Here is a 23,008-nt window from a genome sequence, read left to right as displayed (position 1 = left end):
ATTAGGAAAATGTTCCAAATAAAGATTTGTTAAATATAACAAATATTAATATGTTCACAGTTACACATTCATTCGCCGTCAGTATTTCTTTCGCATTATTAAAAAGTAACATCATTTCTCTGTCTGCATTTAAAAAATTTTCTGTCTGTTGGTATTGGCTATGAAAAACTTCTTCATTAAGCTTCCAAAAATTGCGTAATACATAACACAGGAAGAGTGCCATAACGGAAACAATATGCCTCGAATGCCGAGTTCTAAAAGCTACAGGAGAACCGTTTTGGTATATATTTAACAACTGTCTGCAAGTGTTTTCGGGGTGTAGAAATGGAACGCCGACTAAATATGACTAAATATAACAGTAGCAAATAATGATGTACCCAAAGTAAGATTCTTATTTGGCAGGAGAAGGTAAAAAACAGGGGAGGCAATTGGTCGAATTCAAAACGATTCCTTTCCAACCAGTTAGTAACTAAACTATTATTTCTCTGGGTGCGACGCTTTTCATAAACACTGGGGCTCTTCTCTGACTGCGTACGAGCACCAGACATCTCCGCGGATTTGCGAAAATATTTTCATTAATTTTGGAGGACCTTGATAAATCTTTGGTACATCTTTTGTCTGAAAAGAGTTTGAGATTATAACCAGCAAAAGATATTACCAGTTAACAGATTGCTAAGATTTTCCGTTCATAACTAGAAACTTTGCAAACTTACGTTCGCATTTTGTAGAAACGGATCGAGGATATTTTTAAAAACGACGATGAGTTATGTAGCCATTTTGTTAGTTAGGCCTCCTTTTCTACGAGAATCTCAGTCCTTGAAAATGTGTTTCCTTTCTGTTTTTAGTTAATTGCAAATCTGAAAGATCTACAGGAGAAAAACAAAGGTCTCTCATCAACAAATGCAAGATTTAATACACACCATCTGGGCAGGATAGAAATTGTCTAGCCTGCGAAGCAAGCCCTGGAGGAGAGGAGGGGGTATTGGGGCGAGCGGAGCGAGCGAAATGTGCGGAAGGGAGAGGGAGGGCTTGCCACATACCCCCACTAGCCAACGAAATTTCTGATCTCGTATGGACGAGAGGGAGGACCACAGATACGAGGAACAAGTGAAACAAAACTCCCATGTCCTCAAAAAACCAGCTGAAAAAATATCCTTTGGATGTTTTAGAGCTGTTGGTCAAACCGAGGAGCTTAACAGTAGTTTGCTGACTGAGATGTACCCCCAATTTAAGGCTACACTTCCTAGAAACGAGCTAGCCAATCGCATTTGGCCAGGATGCATGAAAAATGCTTCACCGCCCGTCACAGGGACGCTGTCAGATTAATTGATGTGTACCGAAATACTTGAATTTGTTTCTTTTTTCCTCGAGCAGTTATTTTCCGTCCTTCACTCGCTATCCTTAAGGACTCTTTTTGTACCTGTTTTAGTGATCATGAGCAGCATCAAAAGAAAAGATATTTAAAGTATAAAGTCAACTCTGTTGTTAAGTATCGCTGTCGCTGAGAGCCGTTTTCTCAACTTCCTGTCGAAGACAAAAAGGCTTTACTCAATGTTTTTACTCATTTTGCGGATTTATAAACAGACTACGTGCAGTGACTCCTTTCTCTTTTCGACTCTTCTAAAAAACTGGTTTGAAATATAGTAAGCTAACGCCTTTAAATCAATGAAAAGAATTATTGATATCAATCACTCATCATGACACTTATTTGCTAAACGTAACAATACTTACCCACCCAAAACTCATTTGAGTATCTCGTCAGTTTGTCTGTACGAAAGGAATAATTATCATCTATTCATACATACATACACACATACATACATTTTATTATGTTTTGAGATAAAACAACGGTAAAATGCCCAAGCTAGGATCTCAGAAAGTGTTTGTTTTATTTTCCTCTTGAAGGCATTTTTTGAAACTTTTCTTTTTTTCTTCTCTCTCCATATTTTTGTTCCGATTCTAGAAAATGAATTCACTTGAATTGAGAGTCTGGAACTTTGTGTGTAAAAGTTATTACAGGCAAAGGATCCAGTATTATAAGAATGAATATCAGAGATATCTTGAAAAAGATTTTGAATGTTTCCAGGAGCATTACTGTATCTTATTTCAAACATAAGGTTTGCTAAATGCTCATAATACAAAAATTTTAACGGTAAGATATCGGCGTCGATAAATCAAGGAATTCCATGCCGATTTCGCTCAGAGAAACAGATAAAGCATAGAGCTCGCTTTTGAAGCTTGAGAAGCTTTTCAAGGTACGATTTATATGCTTCACCCCAGGTCGTCAAACCTTTTCATGCAAAAGATGAAGCTCCGCGTTACTATTTAAATTCGTAGATTAACTTCCTTGCAGAGAATGAGTGGGAAAAAAAACACTTCATTCAAGGTAAGAGATGTAACTCTGCATTAAAATTTCCCAAGACAAAGGATGTTTATGTGCACGATCCTTCGCAGTAAAGCACTATTTAAGCAAAAGTGAAAATCAGACCTGAAAAAAATTCAGGCCTGTACGGGATTCGAACCACTGACCTAGTGCAGCGCTCTACCAATTGAGCTAACAAGCCAACTGGGAGCAGGCTATCAAATTAATTCGACATAAACCCGTAGATGATAAATTAAAGAACAAACATATGAAATACATATATATGAACTGCGGTTATGAAACGTATATGTGCACGATCCTTCGCAGTAAAGCACTATTTAAGCAATAGTGAAAATCAGACCTGAAAAAAATGCGAAGGATCGTGCACATATACGTTTCATAACCGCAGTTCATATATATGTATTTCATATGTTTGTTGTTTTGACAAAGAATGTTGTCTTCAGCTTGTTTAATGAGTCTGATATCAGTTAATAAGGTCAATCCCCTCCCCCTCCCCCTCCCCTACCCCCCCCCCCCCATCCTAAAGCTAGAACATCGAACCCGAAACCCGTTTTGAATCCGGAAAGCTTATTCGTGTAAACGATTTCAGGAACGAGTTCGGATATTTCTGCTTGTTGTCTATAAAATTTGCAATCCTTTCCCGGCTAAACAGACTAAGATCATATGGCAATCCATCTTGTGGTTCATACAACGTGACGAGTTCTCTTCTTTTGATACTCTCCCATTCTTAACCTTCGCAATCCTTTCGGAAGAATATACACGAAGGACTCCGAGCACAAGTTTAAATTCGTCATCTGTCCATCTTAGATTTCCATATTGATTGACTCGATCCCTCTTTTTGGTGTAATTTTGTTGTCATCAATCGAGGCAAGAAAAAGCTTTGTAGTCACTCAGTAGGGAGTGTTTGCGGATTTATTGACACATATTGAGGATTGTGCATCCGCATACTCTTCTGGTGTAAGCGCTTATTAACCTGATAAATAAACCCTAAAAAATCTATGAATTCGGTAACATTTATGAATCAGTAAAAATATTTTCTACTTTAAACCCAGTTTAACCCTAAGCCTCCCAAGATCTCGTTACTAATTCTCCTTATTGTCCCCATACAATTCTTGTGATGTTAGTTTGGAGAATTCGGTATTGAATCAACTAACATCCCCTGAGTTTCTTTTTTCCTTATCCTCATTACTTTTCTGCTTGATATTTTATTGCAGTAAATGGTTTGAACCCGGGGGTAACATGTGAAGGTGTAGTCTGATCGTCCGGGTGAGTGTAGTCCTGAGAAGGACTGTTGTCGGTGGCAGTGACTGACGTTTCGACAACCTGTGCGGAAGTCATCATCAGAGTCAAGTGAGTGATTGTTGTCAGTAGAATGTTCTTATTCCAGTTCGTGTGAAATGATCGGTTGGTTTTGCCGTGATGTTATTGGCTGTAAGACTCAAGTGACGTAAGTCGTTCGTGATTGGTCTGTTTCGGTCTGTCGGTAAAGCTAGGTTGTTCTTTTTCGGTCGTTTGTGATGTTTATGTCGTGAATGAGTCGTTTGTATGGGGCGGGTAGTTGTTGACATCTGTTTAGGGGAGTCTGTTCTAAGTTAGTAAACCAGCTTTCCAGAGTCAGTCGTTGAAAATAGTCAGTGCTGTAGGTGAGGCATTGCGCAGAGTCCCAGTCAATGTTGTGGTTGGTAAGTCGATGGTGTTCAGCAATGTGGTTGCTGACATCACCTTTCCTCGTCGCCCGTCTGTGTTCAGTCAGTCTTGTTGTGAGGTTTCTGCCAGTCTCACCGATGTAGGAGGCTTGGCAGTCGGAACAATTGATCTTATAAATCGTTCCCTGTCTGTTCCTCGGTTCGTCTTTGTCTTTAACGTTGGTTAGTAACTGACGTAGTGTGGTGATGGGTCTGTGGGCGACGCGGATATTGAAGGGTAGTAAGATGCGCGAGATGTTTTCAGACATACCTTTTATGTACGGTATGGTTGCTGTAGTCGTAGGGGTTGCGGTGTCGTTTGTTTCGGTAGTGGTAGTGGGTCGGTGAGTGTTTCGTCGGATGAAGTCGTTGTTGTAGTTGTTCTTCGTAAAAACACGGTGAAGGTATTTGTTCTCGTCGGATAAGCTGTCTGTCGAGTCACATACTAGTTGTGCGCGTCGTGTTAGAGTTCTGATAGTTGTGGCTTTGTGTGATGTAGGGTTGTAGGATGACTCGTCTAGTAATCTGTCGGTGTGTGTCGGTTTCCTGTAAACTGTCGTTCGTAATGAGTTGTCGTTGTGGCTTACCAGGCACTCTAGAAAAGGAAGTTTGCCATTTTCTTCGACTTCTCTGGTAAACTGTATATTTTATTGATATCGTAAGGAGAAATTCTGTCTTGGTCACTTATCGGTTAAGACAAACGCATGTATTTTACGCACAAATTTTAAAAAAATCCACGCTTCAAGTAAACTTTAAGCGGCATTTCACGCGCCACGAACTTAAATGAGAAAACTTCAAAGCGAATCATACAACTGCGGATACATTAACAGACCCACAAATTCAACGAGTAACTTTCAATGATTTTACCCCAAGCGTTATCACTAAAGTCAGATTCTGGTCTCGTATTTTCCCTGATTTCAAAAGAGGCAAGTTTCGCCCCCGTTGTAGCAATTCCGTGGTCAGCAGATGAACAACCCACCCCGCCGCCTCCAATCATGATTACAGAACCACTCCAGCCCCAGTCACACCAGAAGCCGACCTCATCAGCAGCTTGCAGGTCACCGTTGCATGAGGCCGGTCCGAAGCCCTCAGTTGTTAGGTACTGTCCACCATATTGAACTTTGCACTTTCCCAAGCACTTTCTATCGGACCAAACTAAACCGTTTCTGAAGTCACCGTAGCTAGTGATTTTCGATCGGAATGTTTGCATGCTCAGACAGTTCCCTGTTGTTTGCAACAAAGGAGTGTGTCCAGAGTCATCACTGCGCGTGATCTTAAACTCACTGCCACTCATCAGCCAGAACGCTGGCGAGATCATGTCTACGTTGGTGGACGGATCAGCAGTATCTCCTACGTCTTCAGTACTGTCGTACCACCAGTATCCTGAGTCCTTCATCCAGTTTGTGGTGTCATTGTTTGAAAATCGAGCGAGAAGAGTACAAGCCCGATTCAATGATACCATGTCGCAATAAACCTGTAGAGAAATTATGATCCTCATAGAAACTTACATCCTATGATCCAAATACATTTTTCGTGTACTTTCTATAGGTAAGGAATAATCATTTAGTTACCAGAAATTTCTTAGACTTCATTTTTGTCTCCAGGGGCTCCAGCCAATATCTACCGCTGACTGCTATTCCTTGTTCGCTGGCTTTCATCTCTCTACAAGACTCGGCAGGCATCTCGGGAATGGAACCTAAAGGGACTTTAAAAAGGAGCAATGAAATAGTTATCGCTCGATGGCATTTACTGTTTAGATCCATTTACGTTCTATTAACGAAACGAAGGTCATTTCAACAAGGTATACCCCAATCTGGTCTTACCAAATCGCATAATATAGTTTCGAAATCAACAACTCCTTGACTGCTATAAGGTTACGTCTGAGATGTTAAGTTTCATTGCATAAAACTTTTAGAATGTTAATACGTGCTTACTCTGAGGCTAACATCTTTGGAAATACCATGGGCCAACCTCATCAAGCTCTCATCACCGTTGAGCTCAACTTCCTTTGTTGAATAGAGGATACTTCTAGCTCAGTATCTCCCCACCCCCCCACCCTTAGCCCTCTCCCCACCCTCCTCTCCACCTCAATTATTCTTTAATATAATAATTGGGCCTTAATATAATAAAATACACGCGCATTCTGCAGAATGTGTTGCAAATATATCTGAGTTTCACCTCGGTCCCACAACAATGCTGGCGGAGTTCGTCACATATCATTTTAATCTACTGATATTGTGATAATGCACCAGACTTTTGCCATCTTGGAATGAGCTTTAAGCTGGCCCTTTCTTTACGTCTTTCCGTCTATATCTCTCGCCCTTTCTTCAATACTACCTTCCCTTATCAAAAGTTGCTGAAAGTGCGCTACCGTCATATGGAAGATTTAAATATTAGATATATGGCTGAAAATCTTTTCTTAACAAGAACAATTAGTTATCATTTTGCAAGTGGAAGGAACTATGTAAATAACTTTTTATTTTGTACTTACCGCATTTATTTGATGATACTAAAAAAGACTATGTTGTTTTTTGCATACCTCTGTTTTCCCACCGACGCATGTAAAATCTAGTTTCATCATGGGCAAAATCTTCGGGTTTTGCTTCTTTGGTTCTGTTATTTAACTCACAAATTTGGCCAATTTTAACGTAATTGTAGCTTTGACATGTGAGCTCGCTGTTGCAAAACACCCGACACTCGTACGGATCCTGTACCCGTTTTTTTTTAAAGATGTGACCTTTGAGAGCCTTTCCACTCTCTGACTGCTCAACTGTCTCACACCGCGAACTAGCTGCCTTGCGCAGAGGAAGCAAGGGTAAAAAGTAGAGAGAATACAGTACCGGAAGCATCTGGCTTGGATTGAGTGATACTGCAAACGTAAAAAAAAAAATAAGAATAGTCTGAGTGCCTATGAATAGCTTCCAAGTAGGCCCTCGTCATAAGCAGAGCAAGACTGGCCCGCGTTTCTCCTCCCCGGGAAGATTTGAAACGAATCGGTGAGAAGTGGACCGCTGCTGGCTCTCTTCCTCAAGGGCTCACACTTTCCCGCTGGCGAAGAAAACTCGTGCCGAAGCATTAACAATAATGCGGGCTTTCATTTAGGCTGGGTTGTAAAGGGACCAAAGGCTTTACTGAAAAAAAACATGCATCTGACTTCGATGATGAATGTCTTTGGATTTTCTATGGAGGGAGAAACGTTTAAGCTTATGTAAAAGTTTATTTATTCACACAGCGTTCAGCGATGCATCGGAACTGTGAGAGCAATAGCTTTGTTTTAAGATATCCTTTTCATATCTTCGTCATCTCCAAGTTCTCGTAGTAATTGTCAATTTCTGTGGTTTGTTCTACTTACGCACAGTAGTACTATGAGGGTGTCAATAGTGAATGGGGGCTGGAGGTGAGGATGGGGGTGGCTTTGACGGTAGGCTGTTGATTTCAATTTGTGATTTTGTACAGGAGTCCTTGACCTCATGTGGAAACAGACCTCCAAAGAGGTATTTAGGTAAGACTATAAGAGTAATAAAATAGCAAGAACCCCAAAAAACCAAAACCCAAAAAGCAAAAAAGACAAAAATATAATACGACGTGTGCGATTAACTTCAGCTGGTAAGTTCCCGTCTAGCTTAGTCGAGTAGTTTCAGAACTCTCACTAAGATTGTTTTGCGGTGTTTCATTCCGATAGAGATGCATCTTTTGAAGCTCAAGATTTAAAGTAAATATCTAAACAGAAAACAATAACGTATGATGCTCGATCCTCGCAGTAGATAGCGCTATTTATGCAATAGCGAAAATCAGACCTGTACGGGATTCGAACCACTGACCTCAGCGATACTAGTGCATCGCTCTACCAACTGAGCTAACAAGCCAACTGGGAGCAGGCCGTTAAGTTATATGAACTCCATATATTCATTGTATCTGAGAAAACAATAACGCAGTACGAGTTATGGCCTTAGAAATGAAACCGAACTTTTTTACATAACGCGAGGCTTAGCGATCTTCGAAACTCTTCTTTAAATAGTAAAAACTATTTGAGTGTTGTTGAATTGAATATTTTGTCTATAAATCTTACAATTTCAGAATATTCGACACAGAGCTTCACATTTTGGTCGTAAATTCAAGCAAAAAATGATTCAAGCATGCTAAATGTACTACGCAGGCGTCGTAAATACAGAAAACTTGTTTCTTTTTCGCTTCTAAGCAGCAAATTTAGCACTTGATTTTTTCCCCACCTTAAGCAACTCTTTCTTCTGTTTGACTTTTTTCATGAACCATATTAATTACATTTGTTTATAATAAAACCTGTACATGTTGAATGAAATAGAAAAAAGCCTGGGAAACCGTTACTGAAGTTTTAAAATCTTCCCGTCGCTTCATTGTGCATCGATTTCAATTGAATTATGAATTTGCACCAATAAAGAGTTGTTGAATATAACAAACTTCAATATGTTGATAGTAGACATCCATGTCGTCTATCTCTTAGCCACCTGTCAAATGAGAAGTTTTGATGTTCTCACTCATTCGCAGCCAGTATTACTTTTGCATCATTGGAAACATAATTGTTCTGCCTGCATTTCAACAACTCCCTCTTACTTTATTAGTTTTGAAAAAACTTACTCAACAGGCTTGCAAAAATTGCTTTAGACAACATAGGAAGGCTGCTATGACGAAAAAAATTTGCCTCGAATGCCAAGTTCTAGAAATTACAAGACAAGCGTTTGGTATATGTTTTACACCTGTCGGCAACATGTTTTCGAAGTGTACAAATTTTACTGCGCCGGTTTTCCTCAGTTCAAAACAAGTGTCAACTAAACATGACACCTTCGCTCCGACGAAGGGCTAACGCTCGAAACGTAACCTTTTGTAATCGTTACGGTGGCCAATTTACCATTTCAACTTTGTTGATATATCCTAAATATGACACCGGCGAATAATAATGTGCCCAAAGAGAGGTTCTTATTTCCACAGGACAATTGAAAAATATAAGCAATTTTTCGAATTCAAACAGTTTCCTTTCCACGTAGTTAATACATCAATTTTTATTTCCCTGATTGTGGGGTAACTATAAGCTCTTCTTTGAGTTCGTGCGAGCAAGGAATTTGCGAAAATATGTTCATTAATTTTAGATGACCTTAATAAAACTTTAGCGGATCTTTATATGAGTTTCTCAAAAGAATTCGAGGCTATAAGCTTTAAAAAAGATAACCAATTAAATAACTGCGGTTATTGTTCGATCATAACTAAAATCTTTGCAAGCACGCGTTCGCATATTGTGAAAAAAAAATGTAGAATAATTCTGAATGAAGAAGAGATGACAGCGCATTAAAATAGGCGACGAGAGTAACAGTTTCGCTAGTTAGGCCTCTATATACGAGAATTTCAGTCCTGGAAAATGTGCGTTTCCATTTTGTTTATGATATATAGCTTAGCTGAGAAATTAAGAGTAGAAAAAAAAATGTTTATTATCAACAAATGCAAGCTTTAAAACATACCATCTGGGCAGGACTGAAATTTTCCAAGGGGAAGAACCATATAGATAAGGAACAAGTGAAGAAAAACTACCATGTCTGCACAATGCCAGCTGAAAAGAAATCCTATCGATGTTTTGGAACTGTCGAGCAAACCGAGGAGCTTAACAGCAGTTTTTCGACTGAGATGTGCCACCAATTTGAGGCTACACTTCCCAGAAACGTGTCAGCATATCAAATTTGGACATATGAAAGATGTTTTCCCGCACGTCACAAAGACGCTGTGAGGTTAACTGATATGTACTGAAGAAGTTTATTTTGTTAGTTTTCTCCTCAGGAGGTTATATCTATCTTTTACTCGCTTTCCCTAAGAACTCTTTGCATACTTGCTTCAGTAGTTATAAGCAGCATCAAATGACAAAAGAAATTATTAGTTAAACTCTGTGAAATACAAGCGAATAAAAAAGCTCTTATATTCGGTTGTTTTTTTTTTCTTTTTCTTTTTCTTTTTTTTTTTGGTAGTTTGGAAAATATACACCTTTGCCATAATGGCGGAAAATCCGATGGAGGTCTGAGACTGTTTATGAATAATTTCACGAAAGCGAGGCCACCCGGGCAACACATATGCGTCTGACGCGAATACAAACTCTCACAATTCCTGGAGCTTTTTCACCGAAAATTACATTCCTGGAACTTCCTTAAGAGATAGAAATCCCTCACAATTGAAGACTGAGGACTTGAGATTCTGGTTGAAGTGCAGAGGTGAACCAGCGAAAGCTTAAAGATAAAAGCAGAGCTTGTGAAAAGGCTAGTTTCAAGCACAAGATGCGTACTTCGAGGTGTTTTGATTTTTTGAGAAAATTGTCAATCGTGATTCTTTACACTTAAATTGACCTAATTTCTTATAATTTAGGGTCCTTGAATACATCAAGAGTGGAAAGGATAAAAATATCATTGATCCTGATCTCAACAATCTTTCTTCTAAACGAAATGAGCTACGCTCAGGAAACAACACAAGTTCACACTGCACCGCTAAACGACATGTTCCCGTCAAGTTCCCCCCTGAATCTATGTGGGGCTACTCACTTCAGAAGATGCCTCTGTTTACCAGAGCGGAATTAAACAATCCTATAACACACTCTAGGGTCTAGATAATTGTAGATTTCCATTAGAACAGCGTTTTTAGGAAACGAAGTGTAGAAGGACACAGCAGAATTGTCGGCGCCAAATCTTTCAATAGAAAAAAAAAATTAAACATTCATTCTTCTTTGAAATGCTTTCTATTTCTCTTTGGAGCTCTTCTATTCTCATTTCGTAATGTTTCACAAGCGCGACATGCATCCTTCGACTCGACCAAATCGGTCTGACTTCGACATCTTTTCTCTTTGCCTCATTTTCGACGTTGTTTTCATTAGATTCTACAGCTGTAATCTGACTCTCTAGCTGTTCATTCGATTTATCATTTATGCTGCTTTCTGTGCACACCATGAATAAAGCCCTGGACGATTGATGAGTAGTTGCCGGACTAGTGAATCTTTGACATGGGGGCTTCCTTTTGCGCAGCGAGGTACGACACTGAGAGACCGAAGGTACAGCATTGGTTTGAAGGCATATTTTGCCCGCAATAGTTTTCTCCAAGTCTTTCATTTTGAAATGGTGCGAGCAGACCATGGTTGAGTCCAAGACTTTGAAGTTTTTTCCTTCCTCTTGACGGATTGCATGAGGCCATTGCTTTCTCGCGAGTTTTGCTTTGGAAAATTTGAAGTAAGATATGTTTTAACCGTTTTCGTCGAGATATCCCCTAGTAGTAGTACAGAAAGGAACACAGCAGTGGCATGGCATTGTGCATAGCTTGGGCCTTAGCTATATTAGTAGTCGATTCTTTGAGAAATAAAGCCTTTTTGATTGATAAATTGTGCCAGAAACTTTTTGACAAGCGCTCACAAGTGCACAAATCCATGCCCGGGTGGCCTCGTCCCCATGCACCAGCTTTAGTCTTCACTCGGCCGCCGCCATTATGGCAAAGGTGTATAGAATGCCAGAATTTGAAACCGGAACCGGAATACTCGGAATACCCGGAATTCCCGGAATGACCGAAAAATAACAAATTATATAAAAAAATAAAAGCAAATGAAGAAATAAATAAGAATATTGATCACTAAAAATTAATGGCTAGTTCACAACTTAATTAAATAATTTAATACGGAGTTTTTCTCTGAGGGTCCCAAAAAACAAAAACACTTATCGGCACTGTTCATGGAGATGCACGTATTAGAATTAAATAAAGGTCTGCGTCAAGCCAGTAGCCCACAAAACCTAAGCGACGAAATAGTTCTACTCTCCCTTCCCCCTGGATGGGATCCTAGTCCATCACATGATTACTCCCCGTTATAAATTCGCCTCCACCCATTTACACACCTGTAGGATGTCTAGGGCACCACGACCGTTAGGCCACCACGCTTTTCCAGCCGAAACCAGAAGATTAAACAAATGCAACATTTCCAATTAGTTTAATAGTTCAATTGTAAAAAGCTCCGAACTATTACAAATTAATACTATACCTTAAATAATTATCAACCACACATTGGGAGCTATCTTCTAGTTGTTGCTTTCACGACCTCTTTCACTTTTATGTACCCATGAATAGAGTCACAGAACAAGAGAACAAATAAGAATAATTACGTCACGCAATACATCAAGCCGGATTTGTCTTTTATTTTTTTCGGCTTTATTTTAAATCACCAAAAATATTTACAAAACCCTAAAAATCGAAAAACACATTAAAATGTCCATCAGAAGCCGGGCTAAGAAAAATACACCTCGCCGGATTAGTCTAGCTGGATTTGTTGGTTACAAGGAATTGTTAAGTTTGATGCTCAAGAAAGTTTCGGTCAGGTAAAGAATAAAATCATCAATGACAGGAAATTATTTGCAGAAAGTGGGCCTGTTCATTGCTTTTCACGAGCTAGATCCCAGAAGACATTGCAAACATTCTTGCAGATTGGCATGGCAGTATGCGCGTTGTTTTCTAACTAACGTTTTTAGCTTCTTTGCGTCGGTGTCCTTTCAAGGAACGCATCATGTCTGTAAGGATCAGAATGCCAAATTTCATTTCGTAGTTTTTAATCTTCTCCACGCTGTGCGGGACTCATGACATGACTCAAAAAAAATTATGGGAGGCGCCTTCCCATCACCTTTGTTGTGGCTACTGCCTTCTATAGGAGGTGATGCCACATATGCTGTCGACATGATTGAGTGAGTGAGTGTAACATTAGAATTTCGATCTGAACCCAGTTTTGACCCGATGTTTCCCGGTGATGCTATTTGGTTTTTTTCGGAGTATCTCAATAGTTCGAAAATCGCACTCGACAATAATTAAATCCGAAAACCGTTTTGAATCCAGTAAGCTTATTCGTGTAAACGATTTGAGGAACATATTGTTGTAGAGAATTTTCAAGGATTGATATCCCGAGTATTTTTAGGTTTACCTTGTGTTTTATTTAAGTCTCGCATTTTCGCCCCTACGTGCTATTTTGATGAGTCTATAGTTTCGATCATTTATTTTTAGTGCGTGCTTGAACTTGGCTCAGTTCTTACAGTGCTAGACATTTTAATCGCTTGTTATGGTTGAGGATAACTAGTTCGCTAGGTGGTCATCTTTGGGTTGGTAAAACTGACCTTAAGTTTTACCTACTCTGAATATCCTGTTTTGGAAATTCCCACGGTCAGCTAACCCAGACACGTCTGTGATTTTTACATTAAATGAGAGGGCACTCCTCTCTGAAGTCAGAAGAAGAGAAATGGCTGTGGCAGTAGAAGGTAGTAGCAACAATAGAAGAGAAGAGAATAAAAGAAGAAAAGTATAGAGTTTTGGTACCTCTTGTTAATTCGCCAAGCGAGTGAAAAAAAAAAACCCACAAAAATATCTGGGCACACTTCCGCCTGCGGTCTTCATAGGTTGCTATTCTTTCGAGGGTAAACAGCTTAAAATCATATGGAAATCCATCCTGTTCTTCATACAATATGACTAATTCTCCCTGATATCTTCTTTTGATTCTCTCCCATTCAAAATCCTCGTAATCCTTATGGGAGGAATATGCACGAACGACTACGAGCAGAAGTTAAACTTCGCTATCTTTCTAACTTAAATTTGCATCTTAATCGACTGTAGCCCTATTTTTTAGTGCAACTTTCTTGTCATCGATCGGGGCAAGGAGAAGTCTTTTAGCTACACAATAAGAAATGTTTGCAGATTTATTGATGTATGTAAATAGGTTGGGAATTCGGATGCACACTGAGTTTAAGCGCCTATGGATCCAATAACCCTAAAATCGATGAGTTCGGTAACATTCATGAATAAGGAAAAATCTCTTATAGTTTAAAACTAGTGTAAGACAACCCTACGCAGAGGGCAGTGATGACACCGTTTCACGCAGAGATTTTCAATAAATATCATGCTTTACGTATACTTTAAACAACATTTCACGCGTATCGAACTTAAAAGGGGCAATTTCAAAGTCAATCATACAACACTGCATGCATTAGCAAATACGCAAATTCAATGAGTAATTTTTAACTATCAAACCCCAAGCGTCGTTACTAAAGTCACATTCTAGTCTTCCATTTTCCTTGGTTTCAAAAGAGGCAACTTTCGCCCCCGTTGTCCCAACTCTTGCTTTTCACCCACGCGACCTTAAATTAACCCCGTGTTGTCCTCCGCCAGGTTGGAGCCCCTCAGATGTAAACAAAGCAAGAGCTGGAAAAGACGCAGTTATGGTTTTATGTATTGTAGTCGGTTGTGGAACTAAAACCGGAAATAAAGATGGTATAGGAATGTTTCGCATTCCTTCTGTCGTTAAAAATCAAGGGGAACAGATGGAAAAACTGACGACAACAAGTCGAGAGAGGTGGATTTCGACGATTAGTCGAGGTGATTCCAATTACAAAAATATCTGACAAAGTGAACGAGTTTGTGGCCGCCACTTTATGTCAGGCAGCCCTACTAAGCATTGGGACAAGTATAATGTTGACTGGCTTCCAACATTGAACCTTGAAAAAAGGAATACAGAGAGAGGAATTTGAAGATGGCTCAAGAAAGTGCTGAAAGAGCGAAAGCGCGTTGAAAGAGTGCCATTGAGCGACAGGAACTAGAAGCTGCTGCAAAACGTAAGCGAGACAATGAAAGCGGCACACGAATAACTTCTCTAGATTTCTCTGAAAACATAGAGGGTACTTCAGATCAGTATGCTGATGCAGCAAACAGAGAGATGGAGCCTGAATATGCCTCCTTGAGCTTTGCAAGCGAAACATTTGAATCGCACCAGAATGAGAACGTGGCATCTACGTTAGGCATTGCTGCTGAAACTCAGACAGATGCGTTGGATCATCTCAACAGAAAATCCAGCACACATGAACTGCCTGATGTGGATGCTGAAACCCAGACACAGGCGTTTGATTATCTGTTCAGGAAATCGAGTGATTCTAGACCACCTGATAGGGACGCGGAAACTCAGACAGAAGAATTCGACTACCTGATTCCAAAGAGAAGTGGATATCAAGCTCCTGATAGGGAGTTTTTTAAGACAGACTAAAGTGTAAAATTATACACAGGACTTCCGTCCTACGAAATTCTCAATAGTATGTTTCAACATGCTGCACCTTACGTCAAGTGCCGCACTCAAACCCTGAACACATTTCAAGAATTTGTTACGTCGCTGATGAAGCTGAGATTAAATGTGCCATTTCAAGACTTGGCCAACAGATTTGCTGTGTCTATCGCTACGGTCTCGCGCATTTTCTCGGCTTAGTTGGTGGTAATGGATGCTAAGTTATTTCCTCTTGTTTACTGGCCAGAACGAGAACAGCTATACCATACCATGCCAATGTGTTTTCAATATGCATTTGGGAAAGAAGTCACCGTCATTATTGACTGTTTCGAGGTCTTTATTGAGAGGCAAACAAAATCTTTTAGCCATGGCCCAAAACATTTCGTCTTACAGCACCATAACACAATAAAAATTCTCATAGGAATTACCCCTCAAGGAGGCATATCCTATGTATCTGAAACCTGGGGAGCCCGCACATCTGATAAGTTCCTCACAGAAAACCGTTCATTTTTAGTACATTTGTTACCTGGTTACATGGTGATGGCAGAAAAGGGGTTCACTATTACAGAGATTTTTGGCCTGAAGCAAGCAAAACTGGTTATTCCGGCATTCACCAAAGGTAAATCTCAGCCGGACCCAGTTGATGTGGAGAAAACAAAGGGCATAGCAAGCGAGTTATAGGACTGATTCGTCGGAAGTATACTATTTAAGAAGGTACACTGCCTACTGACTTTCTTGCATGTAATCCTCATGGGCCGCCATATGCTCAGGTTCCAATGATCAATCGTATTCTAAGAGTGTGTGCAGCTCTTGTAAATGTATGCACCCCTATTGTACAATTTGACTAGCTTTACAGATGGATCTTCAGAGTGGAAAAGTGATTTTGTTCCCAAGTGATTTACATCAAATTTCTCCTAACAGGGCTGTCAATAAGGTTTTCTCCTGGCTACTATGAGCATGCCCCCACTGTCTATCATATCAAGCAAGACGAAAATAAAGCCAAGAGAACTTCCTGGTTGTCCATTCCCCCCCGACAGGTTGCATGTAATTATCTTGCCCCCTTTATGTTAGTGACAGCCTTTTCCTTACAGTAGTGATAACTACAGTGTTGTTGAAGAGAAAACACGAGGGTTCATAAAAATTACCACAAGGTGAAATTCATTTATTTGATAAGGTACCAAATTCTTACCACTTGTGATATAAGTAAAAATGGAGGTTAGTCTGGAGCATTTTTCTTTTGAATAATGAGAACTAAACATTCAATTTTAGCCCCAAAACTAATCAGCAGGTTTAATGATATTTAGTGTATGGTGTATTGTCATATGGTAGCTCACAAGTATTGACTAACACGAAAACAATTTATTTGACTCTTGATGTTTGGACTAGCTGTAAACAAATGCTAAAACGGATTTACCACTAAAAACACATCATTAATCTACTACTTTTTAGAATTACTTGACTCACTGATGTTTTAAATTAGATTATGTAATGGCTGTAGACTCTTACATGTATTTGATAAATGGTTATTCAACAATTGGTATTCAGAAAAATAGGAATCACAGAAGCAATTCAGTTGCCATGTCTTGATCGCTTAAACTTTTTATAAAACACTTTGATTGGTTTTGGTTCTATGATGTTGACTGCGACTAGTCACAAAATGATGCATCAAGATGGCCCAGCCAAAACTTGCCTCCTTCAGATGCATCTTTCTGGAGTTTGTCTGTTTGGACAAGTTTAAATCAAGAGATTAAAATAACTGAATTGGTGACTACTCGAAGTCTAGCTTAAGGATAGACATGAAGCCCAGTTGGCATGTGGTTGATTAAAGAACCTTAACCTTTTTAATTCCCCAGTGAATTAAATCAAATTTCTCCTTGCACGGCTGTCACTAAGGTTTTATCCGGACTACTATGAGAATGCCCTCCCCTGCTGTATACCGTATGAAACAAGATAAAAATAAAGCCAATAGAACTTCCTGGTTGTTCAATTATCTCCCCCACCCGACCAACAAGTTTCATATAATTATCTGGCCCCTTTTATCTTAGTGACAGCCTTTTTTTCACCACAAGATGAAATTAATTTATTTGATGAGGTACCAAATTCCTACCACTTGTAATTGTAGTCTGTTGCTGGACAGGAACACAATTGATTGCTTTTAAACTGCCACCAGGTAAGTCTTTAGTCTGTTCTTCTACCTCCTGATTTATAATGTCATGGTAAAGGCTGTCATACAGATCAGCATGTCCAGCCAGACACCCTATGGAGCTGATGCAGAGCCAGTGATCGCTTCCTGTGTGCAGAAGTTGTATAAACTCACCAAAGACCACAAAATTTCGCACAGGACTAAGTGTAGGCCGTTAAAAACCCTCAATGACTGGATTTGCCTCATGCAACAGTACCTGAGCCCTGTGAATGATATCACAGTTAAGCCACCCAGACTGATCGAGAATAATCTGATAGTCAGATTCTGCTAGCTTAGCAAGAGCACTATATTTGTTGATTTCACCTTTGAGCTCTTTGACTAAGAGCTTGTACTAACAGAAGCCGTTAATGTGGAGGGTACTGAGATAGCAGATGATGAGACTGCATAAGAAGCACATGTGGTAGCTGCTGAGACTGACTGTATAGCTTTTTTACACTCAGCACATTTCCAAGTGGTCTTTGAGTTGTTTGGCATTCTTTTTAAACCTAAAACAATTTAAATGAAAAAATTTTCCACTCTCACACTTTGCACCTTGGCATTCCAGAAGTTTGTCACCTGAGTTTGGTTAGGAGCTGCAGATGCAAATACTGTCACAAACAAAAGCAGACCGGTATTTTGGCAGTTGACCTTGCACTTTGTTTAGCATTCTTTCCTCGTTTAAACAGAGGTAACCTAGCACAGTGCGGACAAACCCATAACTTTCAAATTTCCACTGAATTTAATGCCAAGCAGGAAGGGTGGAATTCCAGGTAAGGACATTCCTTACTGTTGCATGAGATAACATTTTCTGAATCAAACTGTTCGCTTGGAAGGCTTGCCGGATCCACCTCGACCACAGATATTTTCTGTACATACCGTTCCTTAACGTGGCCTTCCAGGTTTTTGGCGTATTCAGAAAACACAGGAACGTTTTTTTTTCATCTCCTTACCGGATTTTTCTTTGCAAATATCCATTTTAAACTCCAAAATTAACGTATAACTAACAATGTGGAAATCGCATATGCTTAAATAAAATAACACTCAAGGGGCTCCAACATGACGGATGCCCATATATGGAAACATCGGTGACTTCGGGTGAAAACCAAGAATACCATGGTCAGCGTGTGAACAACCCGCTCCGTCTCCTCCAATCATAATCACAGAACTGCTCTAGCCTCAGTTACACCAGAAGCCGTCCTCAACAGCTACTTACAGGTCACCGCTGCATGAAGCCTGTTCGAAGTCCTCAGTTGTTAGGTAATGTCAACCATATTGAGCTTTGCACTTTCCCAAGCACTTTCTATCGGACCAAACTAAACCGTTTCTGAGGTCACCATAGCTAGTGACTTTGGAGCGGAATGTCTGCCCCCTCAGACAGTTCCTTCTTGTTTGCAATAAAGGGGTGAGTCCAAAGTCATCACTGCGCGTGATCTTAAGCTCACTGCCACTAATCAGCCAGAACGCTGGCGAGATCATGTCCACGTCGGTAGACGGATCAGCGGTTTCTCCTGCAGCTTCAGTACTGTCATACCATAAGTATAAAAATACAATAGTTGTAGTCAGGCATGATAATAAATGAAAATATTTTTGTTGTCACTAACTAAAACACTTTGTGTGAGGACGTTTCGGTTACAATATTATAACCTTCTTCAGCAATAAAATAGCTACGAAAGCAAATGAGTGCTTTAAAATGAGCCGCAGAAGCGTCACTTGGGATTGCCAAGGGCCTTGTAAATGTCAGGAATGTAAATGTCTTCATTAATGGCATTCGGTTCACAAATTGAATGCCACGCTTCTAAAAATAGTCTTTTCGACCACTGGGAACAGCGGTCAATGATCTTGACGTCCTCGAGGTTAAAATCATGATTGTGTTTTATACAATGTTGGGTTAATAAATAATTTCTATCTCCCGTGAAAATCGCTCTCTTGTGTTCTCTAATCCTGGATCTTAAAGAGAAAGTACGGTCTAGAAAAAGGATACTTAGATCAAAAGTTCCTTGCTTGAATTGTCGTTACTGGCTATTCATTTGAGCTAAAAGCGTTCTAATTGCGAACAATTACGTTCCAAAAATCGGCATTTTCAAATTGAAATCCGCCATCTTTGTTATGACGCAGCAATAGTCAAACATGCTAAATTATATCCCTTGCTGAAGTGGATATGAATTAGGAAAACAGCGGTGATGGGGCCGCCACCAATTGAATTCTCGACTTGGATTTTAATCTAGCGAGAGGATGTAGTACATCCGTTTATGTTTCAAACGAAACATGGCTCGTCTTCTGGGGAAGGAGATACTTCTGTTGGAGAGAAAGACAGAGAGAAAGTCGAGAAAATGAATTTCAAGAAGAAACGTCGACCCGCTCAGTCGCTCACGTCTTGGAAATCGCGTGGGGTTCTCTTGCGGCAACTGTCAAGAGAAATCTACGGAAAATGAGAATGTATCCTCCTAAAAAATTAAATGTACTAGGACACTGCGCCGACTCAATTTAAAAGGCAAAGGTTTTTTCCTAAAACAAATCTTAGCTGTGGAGTGATAGTTACTTTGCTAAAAAATACCGCAGTGCCCACTACGGATTCCTCGGTGTATAACTGAAAATGAGCCATTTGGAACTAAGATCAGCCCCAGTTGGCATGCAACAAGTTAGAAATAATAGACTTGGAAGAACATTCTTCATATGCGCAAACACTGACTAAATTGATTACAAACACTTAGTTGCCAAAATTAACACAGACAAAAGGCAGAAGTTAATTGTTACGAATTAAATTTTGTTTGTTTCAGCATTTACCTTTGATTTGCAAACCTTTTTATCTTTATTCCTTAGAATTAGCCTCAATGCAGTACTTTTCATTCTAAAATGTCTGAAATGTCGCGACTTGTGAAAAGAAGAGCTTTGTTATTTTCACGCGGGCCGGAAAATCGCCTCTGTCATACAGTGTTTACATTAGAAATTACCTCAATTTAATTGAAGATAAAATGAAACTTTCGATTTCCTTTGAAAGCATAAGTACTGCATAATTACGTCAAGTAGTTGATTGGAAGACAAATATTTTCATATTATATTTATTGTGTCCAATCGATATGATATATCGAACAACAACAAACATATGAAACATATGAGTGAACTGCGGTTATGAGACGTATATAAGAACGATCCTTCGCAGTAAAGCACTATTTGAGCAATAGTGGAAATCAGACCTGAAAAAAATTTCAGGCCTGTACGGGATTCGAACCACTGACCTCTGCGATACTAGTGCAGCGCTCTACCAATTGAGCTAACAAGCCAACTGGGAGCAGGCCATCAAATTAATTCGATATAAACCCGTAGATGATAAATCGAACAACAACAAACATATGAAACATATGAGTGAACTGCGGTTATGAGACGTATATAAGAACGATCCTTCGCAGTAAAGCACTATTTGAGCAATAGTGGAAATCAGACCTGAAAAAAATTTCAGGCCTGTACGGGATTCGAACCACTGACCTCTGCGATACTAGTGCAGCGCTCTACCAATTGAGCTAACAAGCCAACTGGGAGCAGGCCATCAAATTAATTCGATATAAACCCGTAGATGATAAATCGAACAACAACAAACATATGAAACATATGAGTGAACTGCGGTTATGAGACGTATATAAGAACGATCCTTCGCAGTAAAGCACTATTTGAGCAATAGTGGAAATAGTGGCCAACTGGCCTGCTCCCAGTTGGCTTGTTAGCTCAATTGGTAGAGCGCTGCACTAGTATCGCAGAGGTCAGTGGTTCGAATCCCGTACAGGCCTGAAATTTTTTTCAGGTCTGATTTCCACTATTGCTCAAATAGTGCTTTACTGCGAAGGATCGTTCTTATATACGTCTCATAACCGCAGTTCACTCATATGTTTCATATGTTTGTTGTTGTTCGATTTATCATCTACGGGTTTATATCGAATTAATTTGATGGCCTGCTCCCAGTTGGCTTGTTAGCTCAATTGGTAGAGCGCTGCACTAGTATCGCAGAGGTCAGTGGTTCGAATCCCGTACAGGCCTGAAATTTTTTTCAGGTCTGATTTCCACTATTGCTCAAATAGTGCTTTACTGCGAAGGATCGTTCTTATATACGTCTCATAACCGCAGTTCACTCATATGTTTCATATGTTTGTTGTTGTTCGATTTATCATCTACGGGTTTATATCGAATTAATTTGATGGCCTGCTCCCAGTTGGCTTGTTAGCTCAATTGGTAGAGCGCTGCACTAGTATCGCAGAGGTCAGTGGTTCGAATCCCGTACAGGCCTGAAATTTTTTTCAGGTCTGATTTCCACTATTGCTCAAATAGTGCTTTACTGCGAAGGATCGTTCTTATATACGATATGATATAGTGAAATAATTATGGGCGCCTGCCTGATGAAGGATAATTAACAATGATTTCACGAGCGTGCGTTGGATTTGAGATGATAGATAGCCAACGAGGCGCGTAGTCATCTCATATCCAACAAGCGCGAGTGGAATAATTGTTTTATTAAAAACGCCCCCCAGATATTAGCCAAATCTTTATATTAGACAAATTTTTTAGCTCCCTTTTAATTTTAAGCTGACGCGTACGCTTACCATATTTGAAGATTATGGTATATTGGCTCATATACTATGATGGCTAAGCCAATAAGAAGCCTTAAATTGCATTATCCAATGATCCAGTTTTTAATAATTTGTATTATTCGCAAACGTGTTTATCTTGATAATTTGCTAGCGATGTATTGAATATCATGTAGTTTTTTCTTCGCAGGAGAATGTGACTGTTGGGGTAAAGAAAATTTACTCGATGGACTCATAACAGACTTAGGAAAGACAAGATATATTTGTGCACCGCTTGGTAAAGCGCATGAGGTTGAAAATCGGCTTTGGTCAAGGGTGGTGACTGAAAATCTAGTATCATAGTAACAATTTTAGAATGTTACTATGTTTAAAAAATAAAGATTGGGGTTCATTCTTTGCACGAAAATAATATGTGGGTCTTTTTACAATTTACTTCTCCCAACATTTAAAAGACTGCAGTCACGGCTTCGATGATGCCTGTTATTCAAATGCGTGACAGATCAGATAACTGACCGGACCGCGTTCAACAGTCCTCGATTGTTGCAATGTATCAGGTGTTCTTATGTCTGCCAGCATAGCACCGAAAAGTGCTCTGATAGGAAACACCGCCAACATGAAGCCGACTTACTCAGCAAAGGTTGCTTGTAAAAAGGAGAAAGCAGAAGTTAGCACGAAACAAAGAAACATGTCATGAAGAGCCAAACATGCAAAGAAGTCAAGAGGTGAGTCACAGCAGATTTTGTAACCGTTTCTCGACGCGTTTCTGTACCTCTGTATTTTGCTCTGATGCATATTTGACTTATTCCATTGAAATTTCTTCGCTTAAAAATTCTGAGGAGCTTCACATTGGAAACTTATAACCGCAAACATGTGTGCGACGGCGGCAATCTTTTAAGTGTTTATACTTCAAAATGGCGGATCGTAGGATATTGAAAATTGGCTTACTTCAGGAATGTCTTGTTGTACAAATACAAAAGATCCCAGATAAATAAAAAGTTGAACCCATACTTGGAAATGGCTCAGGAGATTTCCTGGTCGGTTTCATTGCGTACCGCGGGCATTTTTGGCACGTTTGTTTGAAGTAACAAAGAGCGCATTTTAGAGCAGCTGTAG

General features: G+C 39.7%; 2 protein-coding genes across 2 annotated transcripts in view; one reads left to right on the top strand and one right to left on the bottom strand.

Annotated features, from left to right (window-relative positions):
• LOC111347678 (uncharacterized) overlaps positions 1-23,008 on the top strand; it is a 724,620-nt gene that overhangs the window by 611,227 nt on the left and 90,385 nt on the right. The window lies entirely within an intron of this gene.
• On the bottom strand, positions 4,705-7,062 carry LOC148737629 (uncharacterized). Its single transcript, XM_088747430.1, has 3 exons — positions 6,608-7,062; positions 5,640-5,773; positions 4,705-5,542 (listed from the first exon to the last, which is right to left on the bottom strand). The coding sequence occupies exons 1-3, from the start codon at positions 6,915-6,917 to the stop codon at positions 4,892-4,894; spliced, it is 1,095 nt and encodes a 364-aa protein (XP_088603556.1). The 5' UTR covers positions 6,918-7,062; the 3' UTR covers positions 4,705-4,891.

This window comes from Stylophora pistillata, chromosome 2, assembly GCF_964205215.1.
Source record: "Stylophora pistillata chromosome 2, jaStyPist1.2, whole genome shotgun sequence".
Lineage (NCBI taxonomy): Eukaryota > Metazoa > Cnidaria > Anthozoa > Scleractinia > Pocilloporidae > Stylophora > Stylophora pistillata.
This window is presented reverse-complemented; position numbering and strand designations above follow the sequence as displayed.